Source organism: Plasmodium falciparum (genome assembly GCF_000002765.6).
Source record: "Plasmodium falciparum 3D7 genome assembly, chromosome: 11".
NCBI classification, from domain to species: domain Eukaryota; phylum Apicomplexa; class Aconoidasida; order Haemosporida; family Plasmodiidae; genus Plasmodium; species Plasmodium falciparum.
Genome location: NC_037282.1, coordinates 1839400 through 1853545, shown reverse-complemented (window position 1 = coordinate 1853545; position 14146 = coordinate 1839400). Strand labels below are relative to the sequence as shown.

The window sequence follows — 14146 nt, the reverse complement described above, 5'->3', positions numbered from 1 at the left end:
ACAGTACATTTTTTACATATATTTATATATTTCTATTTATTTGTTTTTCTATCTTTTATTTTTGTATGTCCTATATATAATTTAACACAACTCTTTATTCCTATAACATATATATTGTTCTTTACTTTTTTTTTTTTTATGAAGAAGAAAAAAAAAAAAAAAAAAAAAAAAAAATGAGTGATAGAAAAGAAGATAAAAATGATATTATATTAAATAAAAATGAAGAGGAAGATAATATAAACAATAATAATATTATATTGTACAAATCTTTTGATGATTTCAAAATTAATTACTCTTATAAAACCAAAAATCATCTTCATGAAAATGATAAGATTAAGGAAGAAGATGATCATGAAATAAAAAGAAAATTAATAAAATTGATCAACACTAATTTTTACATAGATAAATGTATACATTTCAAAAAGTTCAGTAAAGATGAACTGTATAAAACATTTATATATTCCAATTTTTTAACTAAAGCATTAATTTTGTATCCTTCTTTAATGCCTTATGTGGAATGTATTATAGAAAAAATAAAAAAAATAAAAAACGAAAACATTACATTTTTTCCGGCTATTGAACAGTTTAACTTTTCTATAGAACATGCAGTAAGTAGTTATCAAACGGGGACGCAAACATTTAATAATCATCCGAACTTTTATACTAATTATTATCAGAGTTTTATAAAAAATGATAATATTCCCTATATAAATCAAACAAACATTTTTGATAATAACATAAAAAATAAGTACATGCTTGATGATAAATTTGGTAGTACATCATTATATAATAATAATAATAATAATAATAATAATAATGAAAATAATAATGATAAATATTTAAATACATATTATGCATCTCCCAGGGGGAATCAAATATATAATTTATTCCAAGATATAAATAACAACCATCATAATAACAATATTAATAGTTATAGTAATAATAAATACTTTAATTATAATATGCTCAATAAAAATAATTTAGAAGAAACAAGAAGTTATCCAAATAATGATTATAGAAATATAATTAACCCAAATAATTTGAACAGCAATAATGTACATATGAATAATATATATCCTGAACTAAATAATACATACAACAACATGAATAATACATATCATTTAAATAATGTACATTCAACCAGTCTACAAAATAATTATAACCCTAACAATAATTTTGATCATTCTATGAAAAATATTAAAAATGAAACAAATAATAATAATAATAATAATAATAATAATAATAATAATAATAACAATAACAATAACAATAACAATAACAATAACAATAACAATATATACTCTCCAGAATTGGATACACATTTACGTGTTTATAAAAACATTAATGAATATGATATTATAGAATTGAAAATATGCACTACATTAAACAATAAATATATTTGCCGATATATAGGTAACACAGAAAAATCAAAATATATATACATATATATATATATATATATATATATATATATATATGCATATAATATATTTGTGTGTGTATATACGTATAATATTTATATTCATTATTTTTTAATATTTTTTTTTTTTTTTTTTTTAAATCACAATTTTTAGGTATTCACAGTGGCATGACTTTGTACAATATTCACAGGTGTATTTGTATATGCTTAGGAGTAAAAAAAGAAGATACCGACAATTATTTACATGTATTTATTCTAAATAATGGAAATATATACGGGAGTGGGAAAAAATGTAGTGTTAGTATTATAAGAAAAATACAAATAAATACCGATCGACACATTACATTCAAGCATATAATCAAGACACCTTTGTATCTATATAAATCAAAAGAAGATAAAAACAAAAACAATAGTAATAATAATAATAATAATAATAATAGTAATAATAATAATAATAGTAATAATAATAATAATAGTAATAGTAATAGTAATAGTAATAATAATACTAATAGTAATAGCAATAGTAATAGTAATAGTAATAATAATACCAATAGCAATAATAATAGTAATAGTAATAGCAATAATAATAATAGTAATAATAATACTACTACTAATAATAGTAGTAGTAGTAATAATAGTAATAATAATAATTATTATCATAATAATTATAAAAATGAAAAAGAATTGAATAATTCTTCCTCTCTTGAGCATTCCAGTATTATTATGAATAATGATAATATACATAATAATATAAATAACAACCATATTAATAATATTACAGATTTAAATAATATGAACGTAAATCAAAGCAACATGAAAGAAAATAATAATATAATTGATTATATGAACAATAATAATAATAATGATAATTACAGTAATAACCATTTGAATAATTGCATAAACAAATTATATACAAATAATATTTATTTTACTGAGGATTCTCAAAAAAGGAACCCTCTACAAACATATAATACTTCAAAAAATACGAATAACTTTTTGAATGTAAATAATTTTACAAGTTCATATAATTTCCCTAATATAAATAATATGGACAGTAATATATATAACCATACAACATGTAATAATTTTAACAAAAATATAAATAATAACATTAATGATATATCCATTAATAAACATAACAATATATTTAATAATATGAATCATTTAAATCATTTAGATAACCATTCTTATATTCAAAATAATTTATATAAAAATCATATGAATGTAAATACAAACATTCTATATAATAATCCTATCATGAATAATATTAACAATGATCAAATAAATAATTTATCTATACCAAATAATAAAAATGAGGATAATAATGAAATCAATCATGATGATAGTAATGATGATGACAGTAATAGTAGTCATATAACATTAAATAAAAGCGATAAAAATAAAAACTATTTTGCGTTAAATCCAAAATATCAAAATCATCAAAATCATAATATAAACAATAATATCCAAAATAATCTAAACGAACAAATAAAAGAAAAAAATGATCAACAAAATCATAATATTAAAGAAATTAAAAATAAAGAATTATTAAATGATACCATTTCTTCTATTGAAGACACTAATGATAATTCATATTCCAAGTATATTACTTCTTCTGATATATCACAAAATAATACACTTAATTCTTTTCAACATAATAAGGAGATTTCCGTAAATTTTATGTACAACAATATAATACTTGATAACAATAATAACATCAATGATGACAATAATAATAATAATAATTATTTTTGTATTCCATGTGGATACAATACAAAAGAATATAAATATAATATATATAATACATACAATTATCCAAATAATGCTAACCATATATACAATAATATGAACATTTCATATAATAACAGTGCCTACAACAATAATTATGTTACATATAATAATTTTCATAATTCTTACCATAATAATTACATTCTACATAATAATTTTCATAATCCTTACAATATATATGATAACATTCAAAATACAGAACAAAAAAAATTATATAATATATATCAAAATGATGAAAGACAAAACAATTCATTTAATCATATTAATACAGATCCTCATAAAGTTGTAAATTCAAATAATTTTCTGCCTATTAATACATTTCATTATAACAACAACTTAAATCATAACATATTAACAGAATCAAATAATTTAAATAGAAAAAATGAAAATGATAATATTCCTTCTAGTTATTCACAAATTCATAATCATCAAATATGTAAAAAAGTAGAGGAATATACCTACAATTCTATAAACCAAAACACCAATAATTTTAATAATAATGTCATGATGTTAATGAATACATCAAATAACATCCCCCTGGATAATAATACTTATAATTCTAATAAAAACAAAATAATATATAAACATATTATCAATGATCATATCAATCAAAAGGATAATAATGTGGAATATGAAAATTTAAATAATTCTTGTGATAATACACAAAATAAGGAAACCTTTTGTAATCAAGATCTTATAAATAGTTCTAATATAAATAATAATATAAGTTCCTACACATTTCAAAATAATAATGATTTCTATACAAAAAAAAAAAGTATGCAATATAATCATGATAACATTTACAAAATAAATACTACTTCAGAAAATGTAGGAAGCCCACACACCAACAATAAAACAAGCATATATAACCACAAAAAAGGGGGATACGAACAGCACACAGAGCAGAACAATGAACAGAACAATGAACAGAACAGTGAACAGAACATCGAACAGAACATCGAACAGAATATTGAACAAAATGTTGCACAAAATGTTGCACAAAATGTTGCACAAAATGTCGAACAAAATGTCGAACAAAATGTTGCACAAAATGTCGAACAAAATGTTGAACAAAATGTCGAACAAAAGGCCGAACAAAATAGTAATAATGAATCAATAAAAACCAATACTGTAGAAACATTTAAAAGAAATAAAAACCAGATTACCAACTCAAATAATGTCATATCAAAACAACAACATGACACAAACAACATCTTAAACAATATCAACATAAATATAAAAGAAAATATTAATAGACATAAAATAAACGAATTCCAATGGGAAAAATCAAACAAAATAGATATCGAAAAAAACAACTGTTTAACAACAAAATATGATAAAGATAATGATAATGAAAATGATAATGAAAATGATAATACATATAATAAAAATAATGACATAGTTATATGTAATAATCATAATAATTCATCACATGTTCAAAAAAATTACTATAATATGAATGAAAGTATGATAAATGAAAATAATATAATAATTACTGAAGGAGAAAATTTAATGAATTCAACTGAAGAATATTTTACTAATGAACTTATAAAAAAGGACTCCTTAGAAAAAAATAAATCAGATACCAAATTTCTAATCAAATTAAATAATGAAATTAAAAAAGAAGAAGAAAAAAAAGATAATATAAATATCTTCATCAATAACAATATATATGAATTAAAAGAAATTAATGGAAATAAAAACAGATCAGATTATTTTCATAATACAAAAGATGATAAAGAGAATATAACAAATGTATCCTCAAATAATCATTTAAGTGTACCTTTAAATAAATATAATGATGAAGACAAACAACTAATAAAACAAATGAATCATGCTTCTAATATGAATTTTATATATGATTATAATTATCATAATAATTATAGTTCTACAAATTCACAACAATTAATAAAAAATAATACGGAAAATCTACACTCATTCAAAAACGAGACACATTCCACATATGTAAAATATATAAAAAGTGAGATAAATAACATGAACAATTCAATAGGTGTTCCAACAAAAAAAAATGATTACATGTACACAAATTATTTAAATATGGAACATATAAAAATGAATAATATGGAAAAAGAAATAATAAAAAAAGGAAACGATAATGAAATAAAAGGTCAAAGAATTCAAGTGGAACATGATAGAGATGTTCATTATAATACAACTCAAGAAAATAACATTATAAATAATCAAAACCCTCAAACAAATCATGATGGAGATATGAATATAAATATTAACTCTAATAAATTTATGACCCCTACCACTTTAAAGGAAAAATATCAAAATAATATCAACACAAATGAGCAACATAATAAAAATGAAGAAAACAAGAATAAAAATGTAATAAACAATACATCCCAAATGATTAATGATAATAATGTTATACAAAATGATATAAATAATATGAACAATAATGAAAATGAAAATGAAAATGAAAATCTATATATAAATGTACATACACAATATAAATCGGATAATATATTATCATGTGAAAAAAATTTCATAACACTAAAAAATAATAATCATAATAATCATAATAATAATAATAATTATTATTATTATTATATTAATAATGATAATATTCACTTAAATAATTCTCATATCGATATTATGAAAACAAATAACATCAATAAAGATATGACAACAAATTCTACACCACATTTTAAACATAATATTATATCAAATGATTGCTCACCTAATAATATTAATCAGAACATTTTTGTAGATCCAAATAAATATATATATAACAACATACATACAAATTATAATGCATATCATGAAGAAAGTTTACAAGTTGTAGGTAATCACAATTCATCATCTCTTTTACGAAATATCAACGAATCATTTTCTAATCAATATGATAATAAAAAAAATTTAGAAGCACACCATATTGATGATGATAAAAATAAAGAAGCATTTCATAATGATGATGATAAAAATAAAGAAGCATTTCATAATGTTGATGATAAAAATAAAGAAACATTTCATAATGATGATGATAAAAATAAAGAAGCATTACATAACGATGATGATAAAAATAAAGAAGCATTACATAACGATGATGATAAAAATGTAGAAGCATACCATAATGATAATTATAATGATAATTATAATAATAATTATTACTTTGATGGAAATAATAATATGCAAGATGAATCCTTTTATTCAAATAACTCTCATGCAGAATACAATCAAAGTAACATAGAATATATATCAAATTATGATAAGAATTATTCTCATATACAACAATATACAAATGGTTTTTGTTATACAAATAATAATCAATATATAAATAACACAGAGTTAACTAATAATAGTTCATATATATATAATAACTCATATATGAATAATAATACATATTCATTTAATAAAGAATATTCTGATAATAACATGTGTCATCATAAAAATGATAACATTCATATGATTAATGATGTAGCAACAAAGCTTAACCAACATCCCATGAACATGTACAATAGTAATAACAATAATATTATTTATAATAATAATAACAACCAAATTTATGATAACAATATTAATAACATGTACAACGATTACTATAATTATAATAATAATAACATGTACAACAATTACTATAATTATAATAATAATAATAACATGTACAACAATTATTATAACTATAGTAATAAAAATTTTTATATGAATGAAAAGTATACAGAAGGTGCAACAAATTTTATGAACATAGATGATATGAAAGATGCAGGAAATGAAAACAATATGCATATTTTAAATAACAATTCTATAAACCAAACATATTACCACTCAAAAATTAAAAATAATAATAATAATGATGATGATGATAATAATAATAATAATAATAATAATAATAATGATAATAATGATAATAATAATATAATGATGCATAACAATTATCAACCCTTCCTATATGAAAATCAGTATAATAAACATATACATATGATGAACCAACAAATACAAAAAGAGACAAATACTAGTTTTAAACATATAACATGTAATCAAAAATTTATTGAAAATAATAAGATAAACATATCAAATGATCAAAATGTTACTAATATGCCTATTTTATATAGTATGAATAAAGAACAATATATCAACATATCTAACCATAACAATGGGTGTAATTATGATAACATCAATTCTATTAATGTTTATGAAAATAACAATGAATATATCGCGCCAAAGAATATGTTATATAAAAGTGAAGAAAAAGAAAATCTTTATAATTCTTCATCTATATATAATCAAAATTATGAACAAAAATATATTAATTACATGAATAATGCTAGCTATATAATGAATAATAACATGAACGATTATACAAATAATTATAATGTACAAAATTTCAGAACGTTTAAAAATAATGTCTTCCAACAACCTTTATCTTATTCAAACGGTTCTGAAGCTATGCTACATGCGAGTGAATTTAATCAAGGAATAAATAAAGAAAATTTTCAAGGAGAATATGTTTCTAACTTGGTAAATTCATATAAAGATAATGTTAATAATGTAGAAGGCGTGTTGGGTATAAAGAAGGATAAAGAAAACGATAATAATGAGGAAGAAAATGATGAAGAAGAAAATGATGAAGAGGAAAATGATGAGGAGGAAAATGATGAGGAAGAAAATAATGAGGAAGAAAATAAGGAGGCACAAAATAATGAGGAAGAAAATAATAATGGAGATAATAATAATGGAGATAATAATAATAATGGAGATAATAATAATAATGGAGATAATAATAACAATGGAGATAATAATAATAATGGAGATAATAATAATAATAACATTTTTTATAATATGGAAGGTTCACAAAAAATATGTCATGATGATATTACTTTAAATGAATGTCTAAACTCAATCGATATAAACGAAGGAGAAAAAAAAACCTTTGAAGAAAATAAATCAAGTTTTTCTATGTTATATTTATTCGGGAAAGTAAAATTTTATATTAGTATTATTGATATTATACATAATAAAACCAATTCTCATGATTTATTATGGGTACCTAGATGTTGTAATGGAAGTTATGGGACCTTTTTAAAATATAATTATTCAAATATGAATGAAATAAATAAATATACACATGATGAAGGAATCGATATAGATTCTATTAATTTGAAATTAATGGAAACTAGATTCAGTAAAAATGTAGCTAGCTCCAGAACAACAAAAAGAAAAAGAATGATAGACATTGATAAAACAGTTTTACATTATTATAAAGAACATATAAGTGAATTCTTTAATGATAAAAATAAAATTATAAAATTAACAAAAAAACTTTGTAAATATAAAAAAAAAAGAAAATTTAATGATACACAAAAAAAGGGAACATATAAAGATGAAAAGGATTATGATAATTATGATGTCCTCCCGAATGGTGATGAACAAAACCATGAAAACAAAAAACAAGAAGATAATAATAATAATAATGATGATAATAATAATAAAAATAAAAATAACGATGATGATAATAATAATAATAATAATAACAATAACAATAATAATGATAACAATAATAAGAATAACCATAATAATGATAACAATAATAATGATAACAATAATAAGAATAACCATAATAATAATAATAATGATAACCATAAAAACAATAGTAATAATAAGGCTAAAGGTAAGAATATGGGGAAGGGAAAAAAACAAACTCCTAATCGAATGAATAATACAAAAAATGTTCAAAATGGAAAAAATACAAAAAATATAAATAATATAAAAAATATAAGTAATATGAGTAATATAGAAAGTATAAATAGTATGACTAGCATAAAAAGTGTGGATGGTGAAAATAGGATGAACAACACAATTAATATGAATGGTATGAATAAAACAGAAAGTATAAATAATATAGAAATTACACAAAATATGAATACTATTAACAGTATAAATAATATAAACGGTATAAATAATATAAACGGTATAAATAATGTAAACGGTATAAATCATACAAACGGTATAAATCATACAAACGGTATAAATAATATAAACACTATGAACAATATGAACAATATGAATAATATAAACCATATAAATAATATAAACAATATGAACAATATGAACAATATGAACAGAATAAATAGTTTAAACAATAAAAATAATATTAACCCTATAAATCAGTACAATGATGAAAAACAAAATCTACTTAACAGCCATCTTCAATTCAATCAAGTAAATTATCATAATAACCTTGTGAATGGTCTTCATAAAAACAATTTTTTAAGCAATAATAATTATATTAATACTACAGATATTAATGGAAATAATATGATTAGTCATAATGATCATATGAATAATAAATTATACAGTAATATAAACAATAATTATTATTATAATAGGGCTAACAATGAAATTCCTAATAATAATAGTAACAATCATAATAATAATTTCAATATATATGAATCCAAATACCAAACCATGATTCATAACAACAACATAGGACAAGATCTAAAACAACAAATAAATAATTATAATGAAAATACATCTTCTAATAATAATTTAAGTATATCTCAATTACTTGAGGGAAATACAAATTTTATAAATATTTCTAATACATTTATTAATACGAATTATTCTAATGATTTTCATCAAACAAATGACTTATTAGTAAATCACAATAATATAGACTTGAAATATTTGTCTGACAATATTAATACAAATACATATAATGAACAATAAAAAAAAAAAAAAAAAAATAATATATATATATATATATATATTATTATGTTCATATCTATTTTTTACTTATACAAAAAATATCCCTATTTAATTATGCAACGAAGCATAAGTATATTCTTTATATTATATATTTTGTTGATATAAAATATGAAATATGAGTATATATATTTCATAAAACAATTTTTTACATATATATCTTTTTTCATATATCTTCAATATATATATATATATATATATATATATATATATATATATATATATTTATATTTATATCTATTATTTTTTCATTTATTAATATTTTTATTTCATTTTATTTTTTTCCATATTCTCAGCTATAAATGCGCAATCATTATTATTATGTCTTTGTGTACATAATAAACAAAATAATTTAACTTTCAACTCATAAACTTTAATACAATAAAGCACATCAATAAAAAAATAAATAAATACAATAAAAATTATATATATATATAATAAGTATGTAATATATTTTATTTGTTTAAAATAATTTCATTTTTATTTTATAATGAGAAATATTCGTTCATAAGACATATGTACGGCTATATATGAACACATATGAATGACAAAAATATAAAATAAAAAATAAAATGAAAGGAATACATATGTAAACAAATTATATATATATATATATATATATATATATATATATATATACATATTTCTATTATTTTAATTATTTATTCATTTATATTTCATATTTATTCATATGGTAATCTTTATTATATTTATATGAACTGTCTACATTATGAATGAACATATAAAAGTTTTTCTTAGAATTAAACCGAATGTGGAAAATTTTACAAACTTGATAAATGAAGACTGTACAATATATAAAGTACAAAATAATCAGTTACATTTATATGAGAAAAAAAAAAGCTACAATGATATGAATGAATTAAAAACAAAAACTTTCAACTTCAATCATATATTTGATACACATGTAAAACAAAATGAGATATTTGATATTCTTGGGAAAAATCTCGTAAACAATTTTATGAGTAAAAATGAAAATAGACATAAAAAAATGTTCACGGATAAATAAAAAAGGATTAATCAGCAAATATATATATATATATATGTATATATTTTACCGTATGTATATATTTATATTTTTCATTTTCAAGATGGATATAATAGTTCAATATTAGCATATGGAAATACCAATAGTGGTAAAACATATACTTTATATGGTGATAGAAAAATAGGAGAAGAAAATCAAAATTATGGATTAATATATTATTCCTTGAAATATCTTTTTGATTTACAAAATATAAGTAAAGTGTGTAACACAAAATATCATACACCTGTTACGAGAATTAGAAAAATGATATACATTTATATGTTTTATATCTCATCAGGACACTGACATATCCATATCGGTTGTTGAAATATATCTCGAAAAAATAAGAGACTTAGGTTAAGTATAAATAAATAAATAAATAAATATATATATATATATATATATATATACAGTTACATTTTTAAAATATATTATTTACTGATTTTTTTTTTTTTTTTTTATTTATCATAACAGGAAAATTATTTCAATTATATCACATATCAACAACTACCAATGATACTATAACTTATTATTCTCAATTTCATGATAATATAATAAGAGAAGATGAAAAAGGAAATGTTAATATGGAAATAATAATATAATCACAAAATAAAATACATACATATATATTATATTATAATAATCTTTTTATTTTTCATTTTTATATATATTAGACCTATGTAGAAAATATAACACTCTTACCAATAAAAAATATAGAAGATGTATAAAAAAAAAAAAAAAAAAAAAAAAAAAGAATACACACTAAAATGCACCCAACACTTCTATTTCATTTATTAATTTGTATTTTTTGTAGGTCAAAGAAATAATTGACTTATGCTTCAAATACAGAAAAACTTATTCTACAAAAAAAAACCGGGTGTCTTCGAGATCTCATTGTTTGTTGACAGTCTACCAGCATAGAAACATTAAGTAAACAACCAAAAATATATCATACATACATATATTTATATATATATATATATATATATATATATATATATATGTATATTTTTTTTTTTTTTTTTTTTTTTTTTTCCTTGTCCCCTTAGAGAAAAAGAATTAATTTCTCAGATCAATTTTATCGATTTAGCTGGATCTGAAAAATTTAACGATATTGAGTTAAAAAAAAAAAAAAAAAGGAAAAACACATTATTATGAATAAATATTTATATTAAACAAATAAATTCCATTTCCATTTTTTATATAAAATAAGGACAACATAAAATATATACTTTTACATATATATATTCTTCTACAAATGTATTTATGACTTTTATGACATTTTTTTTTTTTTTTTTTTTCTTTTTTTTTTTTTTTTCTTTTTTTTTTAGAATGATAAATAAAAAAGAGTTGATTAACATAAATAATACATTATCAATTCTTAATAGGGTCATTATGGCATTAAGTACTAAAAATAAAATTACGAAAAATATGGAAAATAAAATATCTGGAAATGAAAAAGTAAAAATGAATATGAGTAATATTCCAAATATACATATACCTTACAGGGACTCTAAATTGACAAGGTTACTCAAGGTAATACAAATCAAAGGAATCACAGAAATATGTTTACATAAATAAATGAATACATGGACACATATCTATATATATACCTATATACATACCTATATATATACCTATATATATATACCTATATACATACCTATATACATACCTATATACATACCTATATACATACCTATATACATACCTATATATATGCCCATTTCAATACTGCAGAATAGTTTAAATGGAAACTCGTTCAACTACATTTTGATATGCCTTAATTTGAATACATACAAAATAGACGACTTTATTAATAGTCTAATATTTGCAAAAAGATGTAAAATGATAAAACAGAAAATAAAAAAAAATAAAACTAAGAAGTATTCTTCTAATTCAGAAAACGAAATGAGTAATAACACATCTGAACAAAGTTCTTACGAAAGTTATGATTCTACTTGTGATTTATATAATTCCATTAATAAAAAAAATGAAAATCATCATGATAAAAATCCTTTTCATAATAATTTATATTATTATAAAGGGAAAAAAATAAAAATGAAAAATATCAATAATCATACAGATATTATGATTAATAAACTGTTCAGTTGTTTTACATTTCTTATCAGAAAAAAATATAATGATTTGATAAAACAAAAAAATTCTATTTTTAACAATTTAATTAAACTTATAAAAACTGAAGAACAAAATAAAGATCAGTTAAAAAATCATAAAAATCATCTTTTGAATATATTAAAAAGAAAAAAAAAACAACTAAAATATAATAAGGAGTACTTAAATAATATAATACATTCTAAAAAAAAAACCTTAAAGTATGAAGAAAATAAAGATACAAACAAAATTGTAAGTCATCTATCAAATTCATCTATGGAACAAAATAAAAATTTAAATGAAAAGAATCATTCCAACTTTTCTACATTTTCATATGATAATACTAAACAACCACATAACAAAATGAATACACAAATGAATAATCTAACTAGTGATATACATGAAAAAAAATATAATGATAATACTTATAATGATAATATTTATAATGATAATACTTATAATGATAATATTTATAATGATAATATTTATAATGATAATATTTATAATGATAAAATGAAGCAGTCGCAAAATATACGCCCTACATTTAATAGTAATATAACATCCTTTGATAAGAACCATATCAAAAATAAAAACCATAATCAAAAGGATATTTTATATGAACAAGAAAATATTTCTAATTCTTCTATATATATGAATTCATCAAAAAAAGAAGATCATATAAATAGAATTTATTCAGATATTCATATATTATATCAATTAGAATTAAAAGAATTAAATAAAAAAAAAATATATATTCAAGAAATAAATTCTATTAATAATAACTTATATAATTTAATGAACAAATTTGCAAATATGCTCAGAAATATTTATCTTAATAAATATAGTGTAGTAATAAAAAATGGAAACAAGAAATTAAATCTATGCAATTATTATTATACAAATATAAATGAAACATATAACATAAATCATTTTAATAAAAAGACAGAAAATTTATTAAACACTAATCATAATTTCAAAAATATAAATGAAGATATATTCTCTATATATCAAAAAATAAATCAGTAAAATGTATGTATATATATATATAT

The 14146-nt window shown here is 19.5% G+C and overlaps 2 protein-coding genes across 2 annotated transcripts; both read left to right on the top strand.

The window, feature by feature from the left end:
- Nucleotides 1-173: 173 nt before the first annotated feature.
- PF3D7_1146800 (conserved Plasmodium protein, unknown function) lies at nt 174-9901 on the top strand (the record flags this gene model as incomplete). Its single annotated transcript, XM_001348110.2, has 2 exons — nt 174-1413; nt 1575-9901. 2 exons carry the CDS (start codon nt 174-176, stop codon nt 9899-9901), a joined length of 9567 nt encoding a protein of 3188 aa, XP_001348146.2.
- Nucleotides 9902-10667: 766 nt separating this feature from the next.
- PF3D7_1146700 (kinesin-like protein, putative) lies at nt 10668-14123 on the top strand (the record flags this gene model as incomplete). The annotated part of the gene is made up of 9 exons (XM_001348109.2): nt 10668-10920; nt 11047-11201; nt 11281-11338; nt 11457-11560; nt 11657-11704; nt 11797-11912; nt 12032-12100; nt 12314-12518; nt 12723-14123. The coding sequence occupies 9 exons, from the start codon at nt 10668-10670 to the stop codon at nt 14121-14123; spliced, it is 2409 nt and encodes an 802-aa protein (XP_001348145.2).
- Between the last annotated feature and the right edge of the window lie 23 nt (nt 14124-14146).